General features: G+C 44.8%; 3 protein-coding genes and 1 long non-coding RNA gene across 4 annotated transcripts in view; 2 read left to right on the top strand and 2 right to left on the bottom strand.

Moving 5' to 3' along the window:
- LOC146978456 (uncharacterized) overlaps positions 1–23057 on the bottom strand; it is a 141043-nt gene that overhangs the window by 76235 nt on the left and 41751 nt on the right. The window lies entirely within an intron of this gene.
- Positions 1432–3993, top strand: LOC146978460 (lipoamide acyltransferase component of branched-chain alpha-keto acid dehydrogenase complex, mitochondrial-like). Its single transcript, XM_085790374.1, has 3 exons — positions 1432–1623; positions 1712–1783; positions 3811–3993. Exons 1-3 carry the CDS (start codon positions 1456–1458, stop codon positions 3976–3978), a joined length of 408 nt encoding a protein of 135 aa, XP_085646500.1. The 5' UTR covers positions 1432–1455; the 3' UTR covers positions 3979–3993.
- Positions 7343–11168, bottom strand: LOC146978459 (uncharacterized). Its single transcript, XR_015037086.1, has 5 exons — positions 11085–11168; positions 10859–10974; positions 9881–9969; positions 9693–9778; positions 7343–7788 (listed from the first exon to the last, which is right to left on the bottom strand). It is a non-coding gene; the product is annotated as an uncharacterized LOC146978459 (long non-coding RNA).
- LOC146978458 (E3 ubiquitin-protein ligase TRIM39-like) lies at positions 13174–14747 on the top strand. The gene has a single exon (XM_085790373.1). The coding sequence runs from the start codon at positions 13174–13176 to the stop codon at positions 14530–14532; it is 1359 nt and encodes a 452-aa protein (XP_085646499.1). The 3' UTR covers positions 14533–14747.

Raw genomic sequence — 23057 nt, 5'->3', positions numbered from 1 at the left:
GACAGCGAGGCTCTGTCCTCTGACTTCTGCAAGACACAACACTCGTTTATTGGTGTATTAATTCTAGGGCTGTCAGAGTTAACGCGTTAATCGCGATTAGATTAATTAAAAAAATTAACGCGATTAAATTTTTTAATCGCGGTTAATCGTGGCCCATTTTGTCCTCTGTCTGCTGGACTGGAGGACTGGAGTGTGGGACCTCCAGTCCAGTAGGTGGCGGTAAGGCACCTTCAAGTTGGTTGCTACACAAATATACACAGTCTAACATATATCCACAGCTCCATCCATTGATTTTTTGACGGCTTTGTTGTCAACAAATGCACATGGCCATGTATTGATTTTTTTGACAGCGTCGGTTGTCAACAAATGCACGTGGCCAGGCAGAGGCGTAGCAAAGTAAAGGGCAATTTCCACTGGATGCAATTTGTTTCAATTCTGTGTGAGTTTCATGCATCATGTGTTATGATTAGGTACTAGGCCTGCTAGGTCTGGTCTAAAAGTTGTTTGTCTAGAGATTATAACACTTTGGAGGGTTGAAAGTCCAAAGCGCCATATATAATATTTTTAATAGAGATTAATCGCGAGTTAACTATGGAAAAAATGCGATTAATCGCGATTAAAAAAATTAATCGTTTGACAGCCCTAATTAATTCACGTTTTTTGATAGGTATTATAGTTTTTGATCAATCACTGTTTAATGACCATGATCATATTTGGAGAAGTGTTGTGATTATAATGGGTGTGTATTGCGCAGAATGTTCAGGCTAGCGTGGGTGACATCATTTTTCTCTTTCCACGCTGCTTTCAGCCACAAATTACACTCTACACACATGATTTTTTCCACATTTGTACACAAACGTGTCCTCTCTCTAACAATGTGTTCATCGAAGCAGAGAGACTTACAAAATTTAAACTGTGAGCCTCTCATTGCGGCCAGGTCTCTTCCTGCCGCCCATTGACTCTAATACAAAGAGAAGCAGGAGGGACCCCTGTTTATAACTTGCAAGTGTTTCCAAAATATTTACTGTAGAAACACCAAAATCATACCAAAGTGTTCAGGAAATCCTTACGACGACCACGGTCTGCTTCTTTTTCTGATAGGAGCTACCATTTGGTCAGAATAAGCCCAAATGTGAGACCAGCGCAGAGGCAGAAAATAACCCTTTTTCTCTACATTTCGTATGTTTGTGTCACTGAAAACATCTGGCCCCGATAAAAAAGTTCTTGGTTTGAAAGTCTGTCCCAACTGAATTTGTAGCTGAATATCCATTTAACAGCAGATCAGACCTGTTATGTGTCAGATAATCATTAATCAGTTGTCATTGATCAGGTTTCCCAGAATCCGATCAGATCACTGGGTCTGGATCAGTCTGACCCGGTTACTTGACATCATTTATATCTAATCACCTTGGTGTGTCTCTTTGCCCTCAGGCGTCTCACAACATCGGGCTGGCGATGGACACGAGTCAGGGTCTGCTGGTGCCCAACGTGAAGAACGTGCAGCTGCTCAGCGTGTTCGACATCGCCCAGGAGCTGAACCGGCTGCAGACGCTCGGCGCCGTGGGGCAGCTGGGAACGTCGGAGCTGACGGGGGGAACGTTCACCCTGTCCAACATCGGATCAGTGAGTCCAGACGCCGCCGCTCTGAGGACGGAGACGGACTCTAGACCCGCTCTAACCACAACCTGTTTCCTCTGTGTGTGTGTTGTAGATCGGAGGGACGTACGCCAAACCAGTCATCCTCCCTCCTGAGGTCGCCATCGGAGCGCTGGGGAAAATGCAGGTGAGTTCCAGACTTTCCAACGACCTATGAACACACCGCAGACATCAAACATCATAAGTGTACATCATAATACATAAGTACTTAGATAAGCCCCTCCTGCAGGGTAAGAAATTAAGGAAAATGAGGCCATTTTCAAAATGTGTGGGGGCCATTAAAAAAAAGGTAATTAGAGCTAGTGAATTAACACATAATACTGTTGAAATGAACGAGTTTCGGGGCAGATAATGTTATTTAGAGGCTGCATCTCGGTGCTCCCATCACTCCCACTATGTGGATATACACAGCTCTGAATGGATCTAAATATCGTCTAAAGGATCCTAATGACACCAAAGTTATATGTGTTAGTAAACGACCAGATTTTATGTCAGAAATAAGGTCCAGGTTTGGGGCGGTGCGTGGCGCAGTGGGTAGAGCGGCCGCCCCATGTAGAGGCTACAGTCCTCACCGCAGGCGGCCCCGGTTCGAATCCCGCGTCGGGCAGCCCTCTCATTGTCATTCCCCGTCTCTCTGCCTCCCCCTTTCCTGTCTATCTCTACTGTGTGCTATCAATAAAAAGGCAAAAAGCCACCAAAAAAAAACTTAAAATTAAAAAAAAAAAAGAAATATGGTCCAGGTTGTAAAAAACTGCACTTTTCCTTTAAACTTATGGGCTATAATAACATCGGACGTTGTTTATTGATCAACTGAGCGCCGGGTTAAGACACGTTAGATCAGGGGTGCCCAAATTCTTCTCAGTGAAGTGCCAAAAATGAATCGGGGTGGAGGGTCACGGGCCAAAATTAAACATTCAAATTAAATATGCCTATAACATATAGTAGGTTAATTGTGCAAAATAAACACTCATGCAAAGTGTTTTTTAAATAACACTATTGATTATTGTGTTTCACTGGTAAACAGGGCTCCAGACATTTTGCCCCTAGAATTTGGGACAGTACAAGTAAATTTTTCATCTACTTGTGCCGTATGTGCAACCAGTGAAGTTGCCTGTCTTTTGTTTTGTAACGCTGGTGAAACATGAAAGGGGAGACTCAAAAAATCTGATGTTTGTAATTACAGGTGGCAGGTCAATGTGTGTGAGTATTGTGAATACTTGCCCTGCAAATCAATTTACAAGTGTGCGCCCCTAAATTGCCTACTTGCTCTCCTAAAATTTTAAGTTAGGGGCCACTGTGCTCCTAGTGAAAAATGTTAGTCTGGAGCCCTGCTGTTAAAACAAGCAAAGTTACTGGTACTGGTAGGTCTGGTTGAGAAGGGCATCGTCTGCTACTTGTGTCGTCCCCAGAAAAGCAGAGTAGCATGTGAATTTGTTGCCGTTGCCCAGTCAGCTAATGTCCAGTCTCCCTGCTCCTCTCACCCACACACAGCCTTTTTTTTCATTGAATGACTTTTCAATTATTGAAAATAATTGCTCATCCTTAAATCAAAAAATACTAAAAGGCTGAGGAGTTGTGATGTTGTTGAGAAATAAATATTCAAAAGTCAGAATTTTGCCTATTTTCTTTATAGACAAAATAACTTTAATTACCATACACACACACAAAAAGTACCGAAAACCGGAACCGTTGGAAACTGGAGCATGAGTGAAGTGTCCTTTCTCTTCCTCCAACCATAAAAATAAAGTCACTTACACAGTGGCTGATAACACGATGTTGACGCGTGCATATGGGTGCAATTAAAACCAGTCCAAACCAAGGTTTCAATGTTAACTCAAAGTTGATTTATTTCCACAAAATAATAACTCCAGCACTGTCAGGCCATGTCACGGTAAAGAAACGTGTGCTCCATCAACCACACCTGTGCTTTGTTCGTCTCAATCAAAGAACCCCTTGTGACCCGTAGTGCTTGACATCACTTCCTGTATGAGCGGAAGTTACAAACCAAAAATCTACCAAAATAAAACACCAAAAATAAACACCAAAATAAAAGGGCAAAATGGCTCTTACAATGAGTTTTGGGGCGTTCTTGACTAAACTTGGGGCCGAATGCTAATTCCAACGCTGTGTGTGTGTGTGTGTGTGTGCTCTCAGGTGCTGCCCCGGTTCGGCGCCGGCGGTCAGGTGGTCCCGGCTCACATCATGGCGGTCAGCTGGTCGGCGGATCACCGCATCATCGACGGCGCCACCATGTGCCGCTTCTCCAACCTGTGGCGGGAATACCTGGAGAACCCGGCCAGCATGGTGCTGGACCTCAAGTGACCGGACCCGACCGGATGGAACCGGATGGAACCGGATGGAACCGGATGGAACCGGACCGCCAACACTAACACACCTTCACCTCTCCCCCTTCGCCGCCACCGCTGCTGCTGCCTTCATCATCATCTTCTTCTCTTTCTTCTTCTTTTCTCTCATTTCCTTGTTGCCTTTGAGCGAGTTGCGGCGGCGGCGCGATGCGGCGGGGGAGGGGCCAGCCTGTCAATCATGTTGTTTCCATGACAACCACTCATTCACTCACCCACCCCCTTACTCTCTCACTCACTCACTCTCACTCTCTCGGTTGGAGGTTTAGAGGTTTTTGTAGTTTTTTGGTCCAAGTTGAACCAGGGTTCAGCTCTTCAGGTGCTGGTGGTCTGGGTCTGGATTCTCTTTGCTGGGGGGTCGGGGAGGGGGGTGTGTGTGTGTGTGTGTGTGTGTGTGTGTGTGTGTGTCATCAATAATTCATCAGTTCATTGATCAGTTTGGACTCTGTTATCCTGGACCGGACCAGTTTTGTAATAATTTTTTATATACTTGGGGAGGAGGGGTATCCCATCCAACATACAGTGCACTTGTGATTGTAAGACTGTAACATATCCTAAATTTGGGGGAGGGGCTAACACAAATCAAAACTGCAGTATCAATTTGGTGTAGATTTATAAGAGAAATTTAGATTTATAGATAGATTTTTATCAGGGCAAGTGGGAAAATTGTATAGAATGATTGGTTAGGCTATTTAAAGTTTTGTTCTCTGCTGCTGACCTCCTTTCTGGGCAGTCAGGGCATCCTAATTAGAGAGAGGACAGCTGGTCTTCCTTGTCTGACCTTTGTGTAGATGTAGATTATGAGGAAAATTAGTCTAAACTGGTCAAAATTTTAAAGTCTAACAGTGTATAAGTCAGACACCAACATCTTGAACAATTTTTGGCCACTCACTACCCCTGAAAACATGTTTGACTGATTTCATCCAGTTAGGCCCATAGATAGGGCTAGGAACGTATATCTCAAAGGGCCATAGTTTTCAAGCAAGATGAAAATTAAACTTTGTCGTAGGACAACAATGAAGACATCGTTGGAAAGGTCTTGACCTAGGGAGTAACATGTGTCAGTATGAAAACTTAGGTCAGTTCTTGCTCCCCACAAGTGACCTTTGAACCTTGATCCTGACACACTTTTAAAGGCTTCTAGAGCAGCAACAAAATGTGCTACAGACAAGTTATACACATTTTTGGAAAGCTCTTGACCTCTACTATCAGGTCCAATGGCAAACCAGCAGGAAGGGGTCAAGAATAGGGTCAAATATGGCACAAAACACATTTTCTCCCTTTTAACAGGAACACACATCAAATCTGACCAAACATATGTGCTCGGCACCCCAGAAAACCTATAAAAAGATTACAATGTTCCTGGTCTTAGATAAACATAATAGGGAAAACACATTAGAACTACAACCAATATGGCTGAGCGCACATACAGTCAACGTGTCACTATGGCAACATGTAGTTCTTGTGTCGTTCTCCTGGGTTGGGGTTGGTGTTGTCACACTAGGGTTCAGAAAGTGTCTATTCGCTCATTCTTTAACAAAAAACGCATAACCATGACATATATGTTTATATCGTGAGAGATTGTATGTTATAAAATATAAAAATAGTAATGTATTAGTGCTAGTTTAGACGTGATTTCTACCACGCTGTTTCGTGGTCTGAACGGGATGCGTTCAAAGGCAATAGGATTAGGCAACGTTTCAAAACGGAACACCCAAGCATCATTCCTCGACACATTTTTGTTGCTATAAAGTGAGAGTGTTGTTTGAAGACTGTGTTCATAAAATGTGGCTTAAAAAATATGCAACCAGATGGGTTAATAGCCAGTTTAGCTTACATTAGAGCATTGAGCTATTGAACGCAGCCCAAGGTGCCCAAGGCACACAACAGAGAGGTTACAAGAAGTTGTCAGAGAGGAAATTTACTATATCAATTTTATCAATAAAAGATGGCTACATCTATCCAATGCAATATGGTGAAAAACTCAAAAGATTGCAGATTTCAGTGTAGCCTATTGAAATGAAATTATTATAATATATATTGGAATATGGTGATAGAAAGAAAATTGTGTTTTAAATACTAACGTTTCTGTACATTTGCAGGGTCAAGAAGTGAAGGAATCAAGGTCATTTGATTTGAATTCATTTAATTGTCATATTATAACACAGGGTGGTAAAAACAAAACTTAAAGAGTCATTTTCATACTACAGATAAAGAATACATACACAGATCATTACAACTAGAATAAAACATGGTTAAGTAAGACCATCTACACATATTTATACACACATACACATTTAGTGGTGGAAAATCTAACCACTTACGGCATTGCAAGTTTATCTGTATAGCCTGTTTTTACAAACACTTTGTCTCCAAGGTCATTACATAGCAACAACATCCTCTGCCCTTAAGGGGCGTTCACACCGGACGAGATAGACGCGAATGGAGCGGCAACTCTACATTGAAAATCAATGTAAATGGCGCGATGACACGCGATTCAGGCGGAGGCGGCGCAAATGGAGCGTCTGGAGCGATGAGACGCGGCGCGAATGAAGCGGCGCGTCTGAAGCGGCGAGAATAAAGTTGAAAATATTGAACTTTTCAGGCGGCATCGCGCCGTGACATCCAATCAGCGACGAGTTCAAGCCGACGACGTCACTTCTCTGTACGGTTGTTTACACTCAGAACAACATGAAGGAGAAGCTGATTGTATTTGAGCTGTGTGTGGGCACCGCTGCCGTCTTCTACACAGAGTGAACACACACACACACACACACACACACACACACACAGTGAACCCAGACAGGACGGCGGGTGGTTTTCCGGTGTTTCTGAGACTTGTACAGCAGTAGTACAGTGCAGCAACGGTGGTGATATCAGCCATGATCGACGTGGAAAGAGAGCAGGTTGAGATCACCGGTTTTCAAATGAACGGGCGGAGCGTCTAGCGCGAATGACGCGATGGACGCGAATATAATCGCGCCAGACGCTTCCATCGCGCCGCTTGGTCATTTTGGATCATTCGCGTCCGGTCCGGTGTGAATGCCGCTTTAGACCCTCACATCCACTGAGGAAAAACTTCAGAGAGAAAAAAACAGGAGAAACTTCAGGATGAGCAGCAGAGGGATCCCACACCCAGGACGGCCAGACGGGACATAGATGTTGGACATAGAGCATACAGGACATATAGTATACAGAGAAGAAAACAGTTCACAACAAGCAATAGGAAGTACTAAACTTTACAGTTTTGAGGAAAAACTTTTAATCTACTTTGTCGTTGACTACAACCCAACAGTACTGTGGTGATGAAAAATGGTCACGAAATAAACAAAGCCCTATACACCTGGCCTGATCTGTTTCACAAGAATGTATTAATTTATCTCCTCCTTGTGGGTCTCTAGGCTTTGCCTTTGCCTGTGGAGATGCTGGTGTGTCTGGTGCAAAGAGAAGCTAAAGACTTTCATGAGCCCCTGTTGGTCACTTTTTGAGTCGGGTTTTAACTGTTTTAGTATCATGTTGTGCTCACTTACTGTAACTAACAACAATGTAGTCGGACTATTCCACTAAAATACCTGAAATACAATAGTCATGTAATGCTAAAATGTAGTGAAATGTAAATCATAACTCTATAACAATGTGTAACAGCCTAAAACAAACCTCCCTTACTCATGAGCTTAGTGATAATGGCAGTCCTGGAGAGGAAAGAGTTGCCCATTTCCTCCACCAACGTAGATCCAGCTCCATCCTGGTTGTCTGCTCCCCACTTTATCTGTCATTTAAAGAACAGTGCACTTCATTAGTCTGAGTCTGAGTGGAACATTCATCAGTTTGTTTGAGCGTTGTAATCCAGCACGCAGCGCTCACTGGATTTGAAACTTTCCAATGACTGTCAGCATTTAACATGATGAGTTTCACCTTTAATAATGATAAACCATGTATTACCTTGTGTCTTATGGGTTGCAGAATTCAATACAATTATGTAAACATCATCAAATTATAGCTAATAAGAACTGTTAAATATCACTGTAATTGGCTATGAAACAAATAATAAATAAAATGATATTGCAGTTGATGCCATATGCCTTGGGATAAAGCACAGACAACAAGGACTTCATGGCAGTCAGGTGGCTGCATTCCGGGCAGGCTTCACTTAGTATAGTTGCGTACACCCTTAATAGCAGTAATTGTTGTTGTACTGATGGCAAACATATTAACAGTCACACAAAAAAGATGAAGCTAATATTGTAGTTTCAAAAAAAGAGCCCAATAGATAAATTCATTCAACTGGGTTTTTGTTAGTCTGTGAAAGTTACACAGATTTTCATTCAAGTGTAGTACAGTTGTGAATAGATGAAGTGCAAAATAACTTGGAGAGAAGAGTATGGCCCAATTCCAATCCGAGCCCTTACGGACACACTGACTTAGGGTGCACTCACACTAGGCACACTAGACTAAAGTCCTGATTCTATTGCCAGTGTGAGTGCAAGTGAACCGTACCTGAGCACGGTTCACTTCCCTGGCCCGGCACGGTTGGTGAGGTGTGCACGGTACGCTTGGCCAGGAATGCGTACAGGAATGCGTACAGTAATGCGTACAGTAATGCGTCGCGGGCTCGCTCTCCACCTCGTGTCTGCAACCGCGTGTAAACAACAGTCACGATTGCGTCGCGCCATAAACATAGCTAGTTGACATCGCTTTGATTAAACTTCAAGATGTTACCATGACAACCGGTCAAACAATTAAAAAGCGCTGTTCTTTCTGCAGTCAGAGCGCATCCGCCGTGTTGGTATATCAACGTGATGACGTATGTGTCGGAGGCAACCGTGCTTCAGCACGCTTGGGTTGGAGGTAGTGTGAGTGCGGGCCAGCGGAGGACAGGGGAGGGGGGGCATTCGGGCTTCAGCACGGTACGGATCAACTGGCCCTAGTGTGAGTGTGTCCTTAGAGGCGCATTCACGGGAATTCCGTGAGAGTGTGAGGGCTGTTCCGTTGTCAGATCACCAAGTCAGTGAATGAGCCCTTACTGCCCCCTTACTGTAAGTTAGCACCGATGCTGACTTTGGGTAGGGGAATTACCCACAGTTCATAGCGTTGTGAAGTCAAACACATGGGATGCCGTTGGAACGCAAGTGTTAAAAAAAAAAGCAAAAAGCAAATAAACAAACGTAGTCAGAGAGAGCTCTGCCGCTCTCTTTATTGTTAATGGACAGGGGCAACAAAAAAATAAAAAAAGAAGTTTACCGTCAGTATTAACGTGTGCAGTTTGCACACGTTAATACTGACGGTAGTAGTACTGCAGAGTATTGATGATGATTTGATCAGATCTGATCCAGGAACATTTTGTTTTGAGTCCGTCCCCCTCACACACTTTGTGCGTGTTGAAATTACAGTAAATTATCATTTCATGACCGGAGTCAACAACATTTTGTTGTCAAGGTAACGTGTCGTGAGAGTGCTGTTCCAGTCATGTTTACAGCATCTGGACCCTCACAGACTCTCACACTCTGTCTTAGATCTGACGTCACTTAAGTCAGTGAGCATTCAGGGCTTGAGTCTTTAGGGGGCGGATTGGAACTGGGCCTATAGTGTGGGTCAGCTGATGTGTGGATATACATACATATTTAGAGCACAAAGAATAATGCCATGATGGCATAACTCTTATATGATACACACCTGCTCATCAAGGCTGGAGCTATTCCCCTAGTCCTCCTCGTTGTCCTCGCCTTTGCTGCATTCAGCTGAGACCGACCACAGACGCCCTTTCCTGGTGCATACAAAGACAAAAAGTTTCTAGTGTTATTTTAAAAATAAACTTTCAAGTAGTACAAGAAGTTCAATGAGAATCTATGTGGAAAATACACAAAAGCACTTACTGTACATGCTTGGCCCTCATTTGGAAGTCATCATCATTGCAGAGAAGCACCCGTCAAAGTAGCCCCCTTCCTCAGAGCTGGAGAAAATAAAAAATAAAAACAGTACATTGGTCACACCATGTCCATTTATGTCCATCTCAGTTGAATGAACCCAAACATGTTGCAAAAATGTTGCATTTTGTCATTATTGTGTGTCTCCTGCACCCACTCCCCATTTAACTAACTAACGCAAGCCAAAATAGTTTTGGCTCACTGAAAGATGACGGCAAAAATGGACGCATCTGTCCTTTTGGTTGTTTAACACGGCTGAAAATCATCATCTATTAATGGAGTTTCCGCTCCTGCCCGCTCCCGTTGATTTTTTATTCCCGTCCCGTCCCAATCACAGGATTAATAAAACTTTGACTCCCATCCCGCGAGAATCACGTGACCCGTGGGAATTTCCAACAAGTGTCATCCTCTATTCTGCGCACAGCTTGTCCACCTTGAAAGAGCTTATCACCCACTCCATAAAACTCTGGTAAAACGGTGTTCAAACACACTTTGCCAGTCTGTTGACAGAATAATTGAAAATACACTTATATGTAGAATTAAAGGTGGCAATTGTAAATATTGCATAAGCCAGCCCACCCTGGCATACTCCATTTTCTGCCAGCATCCATATGAAGTTTAGGCGAGAGTTCTCAGGTGGTGTTATGTTGCGTGTGTTGGAAATATGATTGGTAAGAGCACCGGTGTGATGCTGCACTGAGCTAATTTAAGGTGGTACTGTGGCTTAAATCAGGCCCTGTGAAAATCACATTCTAAATGAAGTATTATGGTGATGTTGAGGTGTGCAGGCCTACGACTACAACTACTACAGACTTCAGAAAGCTTCTTGGACTGGTACATCCGCATAGAAATCCTAACATGATGTTTTTCTACCAAAATAAGAATAATGATGCACAAATTATCACGATCACATACCAAATCCTGGCTCTTGTTCATCAAGCATCTCCACACCGGTCTCCTCAAGGACACAGAGATGATCATCACGTTTTCTCCATCGTGGCAGGTCTGATGCCTTTGTCCTCTTTTTTGACCTAAAAAAAAAACACAATATAATCAAAGTAATGCAGTTAACCACACAGAATTCCTGCACAAATGCATCATAATATCTGATCCCCATGCATGGAATAAGATATTAAATTACCTTTGTGTCAGGCTCTTCGTTTTACTGAGCATCTCATTGAACTCAGCTTCAGCTGTAGCCATTGTAGGTATTATCTGTTACCTGTAAAACAGTGAGAAAAGTACAGTGAGGGCTGGCATGTAGCATTAATGTTAGCCTAGCTATGTTAACGTTAGCCTAATCATTAAAATCTACATCAAACAGTGCAGCTAGTAAAGTCAGCCAGTTTAACAACTTTGATCAACCACATCTCTCAAACTTTGTTTGTGGTTGACGACACTGGCTGGTTTTTGGAGGTAAAATAGCTTTAACTGTTAATTATTTAATCACAATTTTCCATGTTGTTTGTTTAGGCCTACGTTACCTGAACGGGGGCTGCCTGTCGGTGAGACGATGACGGACTTGCCGGAAGCTACGTCAGTCACAATGAAATCAGCTGATCGTTCACTGTAACCATAGCAACGATGGAAATCTGAGCTCAACTTGTTAATATAATACATCCATGATGCACAGCTCCACCACTTCCTGGATTTAAGCAAAAGGCAGGTCCTTCATTTCCTGTCTTACATTATTGGACACACTGATTAATCCAGGTGTGTCTGAGTAGTCACAATGGTCAGACACACCTGGATTAATCAGGTTGTCCAATAATGTAAGACAGGAAATGAAGGACCTGCCTTAAATTCAGGAAGTGGTGGAGCTGTGCAGAAGAGACGATCAGATTCAGCTTCAGACCAAACCAACAACTTCCTGTGAGTGAGTCCAGCTACAACACTGCTGCTTCAACCTGCTGACACTCCACACACTGAAGGTGAGTTTGCCATTCCAACGGCCCGCCCGCGGGCCCCCGGGGGGGTTTTAAACAGGGAGGTGTCATACAGGATGTCACCAGTCACTTGAAATAGTCATGCCACATATCGTTGGAAAGCTAAAACTCTTGTGATTAAAGATATGCCGACCATTCCTAAATATAATCATCACAGCAACACTCGAATCAGACTATAAACATGCTAACAAAGTTCGTAAAAAGCCGATATAACTCACGATTTGTGTCAGGGCAGGCTCAGGATCACAGGGTTTCCCCACAAACTTGGTGTCGTTACATTCAGAAAAGTCCAGTAAATCCAATCCAGTAAAACACACGGTTGTACCGGTAGATAGCCTCATCCCGCTGCTGCATCTTATGAAATTACGCATTGTATATCCAGTAAATCCGTTTATTTCTCCTCGTAAGTCCGGCGTTTACATGAAAACAATGTTTATTTCACTTCACAAAATGGCGCTGCGCTCTGACCTTTCGATTGACAGCTCACTCGACCAATCACAAGCTCCCTGTCCCCGGCTGCCGCCTGCAATAGCGAATGAGTGGCTGTGTCTGTATGAGGAACATCCCCTTCGACAGCGCTGAATGGCTTCAGCCAATAGAAACCGATCCCGATGGCACTGATGCATTGAATAGCCAATGAAATTCCGAAAAAAACGATGTGCTGCATTCACGGTCCCTGGGAAAAGGCAGCACTGCCATTTTCATGCGTAACTTTGCAAAAGCTGCACTTTGGCGCATGTATTGTTTCTCAATGGCAATTTTAGGAAAACGCCTAGATATACACTTAGAAAAACATGTGTAAAATACTAATTTTTAGCAGGATTGTTATCAAATTTGAACTGGGGCCAGGTAAGGCTTCATGCTGTGGTCCCATTGTGTTTTCCAGCTAAAATTCTCAGCTACACTCATCTTCAGGCATCTGATTGCAACAAAAAAATTCAGGCGAGAATAAAAACATTCTAATTCAGTGTGTTCCAACTTAGATTACTCAATGATAATAGCACTTATAGTGATTATTTCAGTTTGGGGAAAAACTTCAGAGTGTTACCTTTCAAAAGAGACCAAGCCCATCCATATATTCTCCAAACAGTTCAAGAACAGCATTCAATTTACTTTGAGTACGCCTTGGATAGGCGAATATTACAGAATTTATAGGAGTGGTAAGAGGCTAAAACCTGGACTCAGAGTCACAGTAAACTTCAGTCAAGTCTGTAGAGGAGGGAGGGGAGCCACGACTAACTCTATTTCCTGTCTGCTGTGTTTTCAGCTTCATTCACAGACTAAATGGCTTCCAGACTAGAGGAGGATTTCTGCTGTCCGGTCTGTACGGAGGTCTTCAGACATCCTGTTGTTCTGTCCTGCAGCCACAGCTTCTGTAAAGGCTGTCTGAAGAGCTGGTGGAGAGAGAAACAAGATCGACTGTGTCCAGTTTGTAAGAGAAGATCTTCAAAGTATCATCCACCTTGTAACCTGGTGTTGAAGAACCTGTGTGAGAGCTTCTTACAGCAGAGAGAGCAGAGATCTTCAGAGGCTCTCTGCAGTCTGCACTCTGAGAAACTCAAACTCTTCTGTCTGGACCATCAGCAGCCAGTGTGTCTCGTCTGCAGAGATTCAGAAACACACACCAACCACAGAATCAGACCCATCAATGAAGCTGCTTCGAAACTCAAGAAGGAACTTGAGGAAACTCTGGAGCCCTTAAAGAAGAAGTTAAAGGGTTTTGAAAAGGTTCAAGTGAAGTTTGATCAAACAGCAGAACACATTAAGGTCCAGGACCGACACACAGAGAGGCAGATTAAGGAGCAGTTTAAGAAGCTTCACCAGTTTCTAGAAGAGGAAGAGGAGGCCAGGATGGCTGCACTGAGGGAGGAAGAGGAGCAGAAGAGTCAGAGGATGAAGGAGAAGATGGAGGCTCTGAGCAGAGAGATAGCAGCTCTTTCACACACAGTCAGAGCCACAGAGGACGAGCTGAGAGCTGAAGACGTCTCATTCCTGCTCAACTACAAGGCTGCAGTGGAAAGAGTCCAGCAGCGCCCCCTGCTGGAGGATCCACAGCTGGACTCAGGAGCTCTGATAGACCAGGCCAAACACCTGGGCAACCTGACCTTCAACATCTGGAACAAGATGAAGGACATGGTCTCCTACAGTCCTGTGGTTCTGGACCCAAACACTGCTCATCCAGAACTCATCCTGTCTGAAGATCTGACCAGTGTGAGACATGTAGGAGAAGATGAACAGTCTCAGCTTCCTGACAATCCAGAGAGGTTTGATTATTTCTGGTCTGTCCTGGGCTCTGAGGGTTTTAACTCAGGGACTCACAGCTGGGATGTCGAGGTTGGAGACATTACATGGTGGGGACTGGGTGTGTTACCAGAGTCTGTGGAGAGGAAGGGAGACAAGATAAGGGCTGGATTATGGGGAATAGGGTTTGATGAAGATAAGTATGAAGCATTTTCACCATCAGATCCAGACACTGTTCTCCCAGAGCAGAAGAAGCTCCAGAGGATCAGAGTGAATCTGGACTTGAACAGAGGAAAACTGTCGTTCTCTGATCCTGATACTAACACACACATACACACCTTCACACACACTTTCACTCAGAAGATGTTTCCATACATTGACACTACTGATGAAGTCCGGTGAAGTTGTTACCAGTGAAGGTGTCAGTGACAGTGGAGCAGAGCAGTTAGAGATAAAGAGGATGATCATATTTATAATGTTGTTTATTTCTTAAAGGAAAAAGTCAGTGAATTGAACCTGTTAAACTTCACCTGTCCTCCTGCTGCCTCATTATTACAATTTTCCTTTTTTTTTTCCACTACTTTTCATGTGTAAAATATTTTCACTCTTATCACTCAATTACTGAACACTTGATCCTTCTTCGCTAGAAGAAAAAATGTCAAACATAAAAAGTTGAAAAGTGATACTTGTTTAACTTACATAGTATGTAAAAAGTTTGTATCTGTTCATATGAAATGTTTTAAAATGTATTAACATGTCAGTTCATCACAAAAGCTGAATATATATTTGTTCCTGTTTTTCATCAGCATAATAAAATATTGTCTTGACTTGGATTCATATTCAGCTTCGTCTTTAACGTCTCCTGCATCTACACAACATCCCATTCTCTTTATAATTAGCAGCAGAGGTGGAGGAAGTGTTGAGATGAAGTACTGACACCACACTGTGTACAAGTACTCGGCGCAGGTACAAGTACTGCACTTAAACAGTTGCTCCCTTCCACACAAAGAATCAAGATATTCACACCCAGGTTTTTCTAACAGGTAAAGCAGCTTCCTGACCACAATTATGTCAAGTTTCAAAGCTGTCAGAGCTGGTGTTATTAATCTACATGAGTTTATATGTCTTAACTCCCACACACACAACATGGTATGACAAGGAAATGTGTACGGTATATTACCTTTCTTTTTTTATTTTACATCCCCATGCACAACAGTTATTTATTTATTTATCCAAAAACACGTGAAAAGACCCTTTTTAAAACGAGGCACATGCCTAGAACTGCTCCTCTACATTAATCTGGACTAACCTGTTCAACATTCAGTCATTTTTCAAAGCTCCGCCCCCTCACATGACTCACCTGAAAAAAACAGGAAACAGTGCATTGGACTCTGTCAGTCCCAGAGACGCAGACTGAAGAAGAGACGATCAGATTCAGCTTCGGACCAAGCCAACAACTTCCTGTGAGTGAGACCAGCTACAACACTGCTGCTTCAACCTGCTGACACTCCACACACTGAAGGTGAGTTTGACTAAAACCTGGACTCAGAGTCACAGTAAACTTCAGTCAAGTCAGTAGAGGAGGGAGGGGAGCCACGACTGACTCTACTTCCTCTCTGCTGTGTTTTCAGCTTCACTCACAGACTAAATGGCTTCCAGATTAGAGGAGGATCTCTGCTGTCCGGTCTGTACGGAGGTCTTCAGAGATCCTGTTGTTCTGTCCTGCAGCCACAGCTTCTGTAAAGACTGTCTGAAGAGCTGGTGGAAGGAGAAACAAGATCCACTGTGTCCAGTTTGTAAGAGAAGATCTTCAAAGGCTGATCCACCAATTAGTCTGGTGTTGAAGAACCTGTGTGAGAGCTTCTTACAGCAGAGAGAGCAGAGATCTTCAGAGGCTCTCTGCAGTCTGCACTCTGAGAAACTCAAACTCTTCTGTCTGGACCATCAGCAGCCAGTGTGTCACATCTGCAGAGATTCAGTAACACACACCAACCACAGATTCAGACCCATCGATGAAGCTGCTTCGAAACTCAAGAAGGAACTTGAGGAAACTCTGGAGCCCTTAAAGGAGAAGTTAAAGGGTTTTGAAGAAGTTCAAGTGAAGTTTGATCAAACAGCAGAACACATTAAGGTCCAGGCCCGACACACAGAGAGGCAGATTAAGGAGCAGTTTAAGAAGCTTCACCAGTTTCTAGAAGAGGAAGAGGAGGCCAGGATGGCTGCACTGAGGGAGGAAGAGGAGCAGAAGAGTCAGAGGATGAAGGAGAAGATGGAGGCTCTGAGCAGAGAGATAGCAGCTCTTTCACACACAGTCAGAGCCACAGAGGACGAGCTGAGAGCTGAAGACGTCTCATTCCTGCTCAACTACAAGGCTGCAGTGGAAAGAGTCCAGCAGCGCCCCCTGCTGGAGGATCCACAGCTGGACTCAGGAGCTCTGATAGACCAGGCCAAACACCTGGGCAACCTGACCTTCAACATCTGGAACAAGATGAAGGACATGGTCTCCTACAGTCCTGTGGTTCTGGACCCAAACACGGCAGAATCGAACCGTAGCATTAGCGATAGCAAGTTAGCGGAGATGACATCATCCAGGTCGGGTTAGTAGGTCAACCTACAGGCGCAGGATGTTGATAACATGCCACCAAGGGCTCGGAGGGGAATAGCACCAGAATATAATAACAAAATATTGATGAAATGAATGCGGTTTCGCCGCAGATAATGATGCAAGATGGCGGCGCGCATTTGTGCAGCGGCTCACGGCTCTTCCTCTCATTGCTCTCTTTTGATGTTACGGTACTTTTCTCTAATTTGTTTTTGCACACTCGGCTCTGCGAACATCCTCTACACTGGACAGAACCTCCTGGAAATCGGGGCTCAGCACCAGACACCCATTACGAGTGTTTACCAGCACTCGCACAACATCCCAGAGGAGATAACAAGAACACCGGGCTCCCCGTGGATTGTAACCACAAAGACCATCACAACCTGGCCTGAGAATGCACTCTCCAGGCTGCAGGACTGCTTCACAGTGACTGACTGGGACCTATTTGAACATCACGAGCTGGAAACCTTCACTAGTACGGTACTGGACTACATCAAGTGACCAGTCAGGTCCGTACACTCCTCAAAGCCCGCGATGCTGCCTTCAGGTCCGGAGACGAAGCCTTATACAGAACTGCTCGAGCGGATCTGAAGAGAAGCATTAAAAAAGCCAAAGCGGACCATAAGAGGAAGATAGAGTCCCACCTGTCCAGCAACAACTCACAGGCGGTGTGGCAGGACATTCATGACATCACGAACTACAGAGGCTGCCCTGGTGAAAAAAAAGTGTACTTTATTGTATTTCAAGTATATTTGTATTTTGAATAGTATATTGAAAATGTAATTATACAAATTGTACTTTTAGTCTAGTACGAAGAGGGGGGTATCATGCACCCCCGGAAATATACTTCTAACCAGTGTTTCTAGATTGGAAAAAATGTGTAGAAAATGATGAGCTATGTTAAAAAGTTGTCAGAATGTCCCATGTATCATTTTTATGCAAATTAGTGCCGCCATTATCGAAAAAACCTAATTTCACTATATCTCAGCCAATACTGCAGATATCTGAACAAATAAGGTGTCTAGACCCATGTTTTGGGGGTCAGAGATCACAATAAAACTATTCATAAAGTGATCACATGTTGGTGGCATGCTAGTAAGCAAACCTAACCCTTTTACCAATTACAAGACGCCAATATTGGAGATACCAAATAAGGTGTCTAGACAGAGGTTGTTGTGTGTTTAACCAAGGTTTATTTGGATCAAACATCATAATAGAACTCTTCTTGATGTGACACAGTCAAGTAAATGGTTCTCCACTATGCATCACTCATCATCGTTTTCACTGAAATCATCAGAGTTAAACTCATCCTCTCCTTCCTCTTTCTCCTCCTCTTCCTGTTCATGCTCTCCAGTGTCATGGGGATCAACCAGTGAAGTTGGTAGGATAGGACCACAGGACCACACCGGTTTCAACACTCCTTCATCAGTCTTCATCCATCCCTGCCCCTCATCATAGGGTTTTGGTTTTTCCAGAATAGGTTCATCAGCTCACCTGTACAAGTCAACACGGTAGTTCACACGTCAGGCATGTGGCTTCAGAGCAGAGTGGCACGGAGGAAGGCCAGCCAGGTCAACCTTAGACTTGTAAGTGAGTTTCCTGTCCTCCCCCACCATGTTGCGTAGCAACTTGGCACGGACAACATCCACTGAAGACTCACAACTCTGTCCAGACATCAGACAGGTGAATTGCTCCAACTGCCTCAGCATCTCAGGCTTGACACTCTAGCAGTCACTGAGTTGACTGAATACGTGAAATCGGGGATTCTTCTTCAAGGGCCCCACCTTCCTTCTCCCTTTGATGGCACTGGTACAGTCTTCTCCACTGAACACATAGAACCCAAGATGAGTGGTGCGGTGGTCTTCTCCCAGGGATTCTGCAGTACTACTACTGCCTGGCTTCTGGTGCACCTGTCCCCACTGATGTTGAGATGGATGTGTTACAGTACGAGCAGAAGCTGTGGGCAAGGCTGCTACAGCTGACTTCATCAGACCCCTACAGTGTGAAGATCCAGGAAGTTTCTCAACATCTCCGAGCTGCAGAATCCCTGGGAGAAGACTACCGCACCACTCTTCTTGGGTTCTATGTGTTCATATCAGTGGAGAAGACTGTACCAGTGCCATGTATATATTTTTGGCTTTTTCATGCCTTTATTTGACAGTACAGTTGAGAGAGACAGGAAATAGGGAGGCAGAGAGGGGGGGAATGACACGCAGCAAAGGGCCGTCCGATGTGGGATTCAAACCAGGGCCGCCTGCACGAGGAACATAGCCTCAATATATGGGGCGCCTGCTTAACCCACTGCGCCACTCGACACCCCGGAAGGTGGGGCCCTTGAAGAAGAATCCCAGGTTTCACGTATTCAGTCAACTCAGTGACTGCTAGAGTGTCAAGCCTGAGGTGCTGAGGCAGTTGGAGCAATCCACCTGTCTGATGTCTGGACAGAGTTGTGAGTCTTCAGTGGATGTTGTCCGTGCCAAGTTGCTACGCAACATGGTGGGGGAGGACAGGAAACTCACTTACAAGTCTAAGGTTGACCTGGCTGGCCTTCCTCCGTGCCACTCTGCTCTGAAGCCACATGCCTGCAGCCTGACGTGTGAACTACTATGTCGCCTTGTACTAGCGAGCTGATGAACCTATTCTGGAAAAACCAAAACCCTATGATGAGGGGCAGGGATGGATGAAGACTGATGAAGGAGTGTTGAAACCGGTGTGGTCCTGTGGTCCTATCCTACCAACTTCACTGGTTGATCCCCATGACACTGGAGAGCATGAACAGGAAGAGGAGGAGAAAGAGGAAGGAGAGGATGAGTTTAACTCTGATGATTTCAGTGAAAACGATGATGAGTGATGCATAGTGGAGAACCATTTACTTGACTGTTTATCTGGCATGGGAAAGAGAAGAGTGGTCACATCAAGAAGAGTTCTATTATGATGTTTGATCCAAATAAACCTTGGTTAAACACACAACAACCTCTGTCTAGACACCTTATTTGGTATCTCCAATATTGGCGTCTTGTAATTGGTAAAAGGGTTAGGTTTGCTTACTAGCATGCCACCAACATGTGATCACTTTATGAATAGTTTTATTGTGATCTCTGACCCCCAAAACATGGGTCTAGACACCTTATTTGTTCAGATATCTGCAGTATTGGCTGAGATATAGTGAAATTAGGTTTTTTCGATAATGGCGGCACTAATTTGCATAAAAATGATACATGGGACATTCTGACAACTTTTTAACATAGCTCATCATTTTCTACACATTTTTTCCAATCTAGAAACACTGGTTAGAAGTATATTTCCGGGGGGTGCATGATACCCCCCTCTTCGTACTAGACTAAATACCATAATATCTAGGGCTGACCAAAGGCCAATGTCTTTACTTCATGTGACAAATATTTATTACTTGTTGCTACGACTCATTTTAGCTTCTTTCACCAAACTCCCATGATGCACTGAGCTCCTACATCCCATCCTTCTTCTGTAGGGCTGCTGTGTGTGGACCAGATGCTGCCGTCACCATGACAACGTCCCAACGTGCAGGAGGACAGAAACTCCAGAGGTCAGAGAGGAGGTGGGAGGTCCTCCGCTCTGATTGGCTGAGAGACCCCGACTCCTCTCCCAGGACCCAGGACCGGCCCAGTCATGTGACTCTGAGTGGGGGGGGGGTAAGAGGGTAAGAGGGGGGGTAAGAGGTGGGGGTATCTGTCGGTCACATGACCTGGAGACTCTGACTAAAATTAACCAGCAGCTGATCTGATCTCCTCTGTCCTCTCTCTAACAATGTGTTCATCGAAGCAGAGAGACTTACAAAATTTAAACTGTGAGTCTCTCATTGCGGCCAGGTCTCTTCCTGCCGCAATTGACTCTAATACAAAGAGAAGCAGGAGGGACCCCTGTTTATAACTTGCAAGTGTTTCCAAAATATTTACTGTAGAAACACCAAAATCATACCAAAGTGTTCAGGAAATCCTTACGACGACCACGGTCTGCTTCTTTTTCTGATAGGAGCTACCATTTGGTCAGAATAAGCCCAAATGTGAGACCAGCGCAGAGGCAGAAAATCACCCTTTTTCTCTACATTTCGTATGTTTGTGTCACTGAAAACATCTGGCCCAGATAAAAAAGTTCTTGGTTTGAAAGTCTGTCCCAACTGAATTTGTAGCTGAATATCCCTTTAACAGCAGATCAGACCTGTTATGTGTCAGATAATCATTAATCAGTTGTCATTGATCAGGTTTCCCAGAATCCGATCAGATCACTGGGTCTGGATCAGTCTGACCCGGTTACTTCACATCATTTATATCTAATCACCTTGGTGTGTCTCTTTGCCCTCAGGCGTCTCACAACATCGGGCTGGCGATGGACACGAGTCAGGGTCTGCTGGTGCCCAACGTGAAGAACGTGCAGCTGCTCAGCGTGTTCGACATCGCCCAGGAGCTGAACCGGCTGCAGACGCTCGGCGCCGTGGGGCAGCTGGGAACGTCGGAGCTGACGGGGGGAACGTTCACCCTGTCCAACATCGGATCAGTGAGTCCAGACGCCGCCGCTCTGAGGACGGAGACGGACTCTAGACCCGCTCTAACCACAACCTGTTTCCTCTGTGTGTGTGTTGTAGATCGGAGGGACGTACGCCAAACCAGTCATCCTCCCTCCTGAGGTCGCCATCGGAGCGCTGGGGAAAATGCAGGTGAGTTCCAGACTTTCCCACGGCCCATGAACACACCACAGAGGTCAAAGTACTTAGATAAGCCAAGCCCGCCCCCTTCCTGTGTGTGTGTGCAGGGTATATAATAAAAAAAGAAAGAAAGGTAATTAGAGCTTAAAGGGATAGTTCAACATTTTGTCAAATTGGCCCATTGCCATAATCCAGAGCAGAGCTGCGAGCTGCTCAGAGCTACGCTACGGAGGCTCATTATGGGATTTCTTGGTTTCCCTCATCAAACTCATCAAATACACAATCCAACAACTCCACAACGCTCTGGTGGACAAGTTGTGACCTGCACATTCACCACGCTATGAGATACTAACACAACGTTACCAGACAGAGTTGTTTTAGAGGGAAATACAGAGACTGTTGATGAAAAACTGTCCCTGAATGCAACGTGCATCAGCGGTTTTGCATGAATTTACCTCCGTCCAATCAGGAATCACAAAAACCACGCCCCCATTGCTCGACTCCAGCGTGTGCTTCATTGCAGCTGGAGACTGTTGTATGTATTGCACCACAAGCAGAGCGATTGATATAACAGAGGGGCTACAGCAGGCTGCCGCTATCATGTTCTTCTATGGGACAGACAGCACTGAGCTTGCTTTTGAATGGTAAAATATTAAAAAATAAACCCTATAAGGTACATTTACAACTGTTAACTGAATTATTGTACATCAATGTCAGTTCTCAAACAAAAGGCAAAATCTTTTTGCTTCATGGTTTTATTTGTCACGCCGAATTGAAGATTAGCCTGCCCTACAGTAAAAATGGCATAAAATAAAGAGTAAAGCAATATATTAAGCGGTAATATATGTATTTAAGCATCAAAGATGTTCAATCAAACCAACAACGTTCAAAACACACAGCCAAGTATAAAGTCCGCTAGCTTAATGCTAACGTATAATGTAAAACCTCATAGACGGGCTAACAGAAATTAGCATCGCATTTCGCGGCAACCGACTAATGTGTGTGTGTGTGTGTGTGTGTGTGTGTGTGTGTGCTCTCAGGTGCTGCCCCGGTTCGGCGCCGGCGGTCAGGTGGTCCCGGCTCACATCATGGCGGTCAGCTGGTCGGCGGATCACCGCATCAACGACGGCGCCACCATGTGCCGCTTCTCCAACCTGTGGCGGGAATACCTGGAGAACCCGGCCAGCATGGTGCTGGACCTCAAGTGACCGGACCCGACCGGACGGAACCGGATGGAACCGGATGGAACCGGACCGCCAACACTAACACACCTTCACCTCTCCCCCTTCGCCGCCATCGCCACCGCCGCCGCTGCTGCTGCCTTCATCATCATCATCTTCTTCTTATCTCTCATTTCCTTGTTGCCTTTGAGCGAGTTGCGGCGGCGGCGCGATGCGGCGGGGGAGGGGCCAGCCTGTCAATCATGTCGTTTCCATGACAACCACTCATTCACTCACTCACCCCCTTACTCTCTCACTCACTCACTCTCACTCGCTCTCTCTCGGTTGGAGGTTTAGAGGTTTTTGTAGTTTTTGGTCCAAGTTGAACCAGGGTTCAGCTCTTCAGGTGCTGGTGGTCTGGGTCTGGATTCTCTTTGCTGGGGGGTCGGGGGTGTGTGTGTGTGTGTGTAGGTGTGTGGTGTCA

This window comes from Trachurus japonicus, chromosome 11 (genome assembly GCF_045865225.1).
Source record: "Trachurus japonicus isolate A0001 chromosome 11, Traja_1.0".
NCBI classification, from domain to species: domain Eukaryota; kingdom Metazoa; phylum Chordata; class Actinopteri; order Carangiformes; family Carangidae; genus Trachurus; species Trachurus japonicus.
The sequence above is the reverse complement of the archived record's forward strand: the minus strand, read 5'-3'. Positions and strand labels throughout refer to the sequence as shown.

What these genes read in the sequence shown, in the direction of transcription:
- LOC146978458 (XM_085790373.1), top strand. Translation starts at nt 13,174, where the DNA reads ATGGCTTCCAGACTAGAGGAGGATTTCTGCTGTCCGGTCTGTACGGAG.
- LOC146978460 (XM_085790374.1), top strand. Translation starts at nt 1,456, where the DNA reads ATGGACACGAGTCAGGGTCTGCTGGTGCCCAACGTGAAGAACGTGCAG. An exon ending in CCCTGTCCAACATCGGATCA is followed by an intron (nt 1,624 to 1,711) that starts GTGAGTCCAGAC and finishes TGTGTGTTGTAG; the next exon opens with ATCGGAGGGACGTACGCCAA. An exon ending in GAGCGCTGGGGAAAATGCAG is followed by an intron (nt 1,784 to 3,810) that starts GTGAGTTCCAGA and finishes GTGTGCTCTCAG; the next exon opens with GTGCTGCCCCGGTTCGGCGC.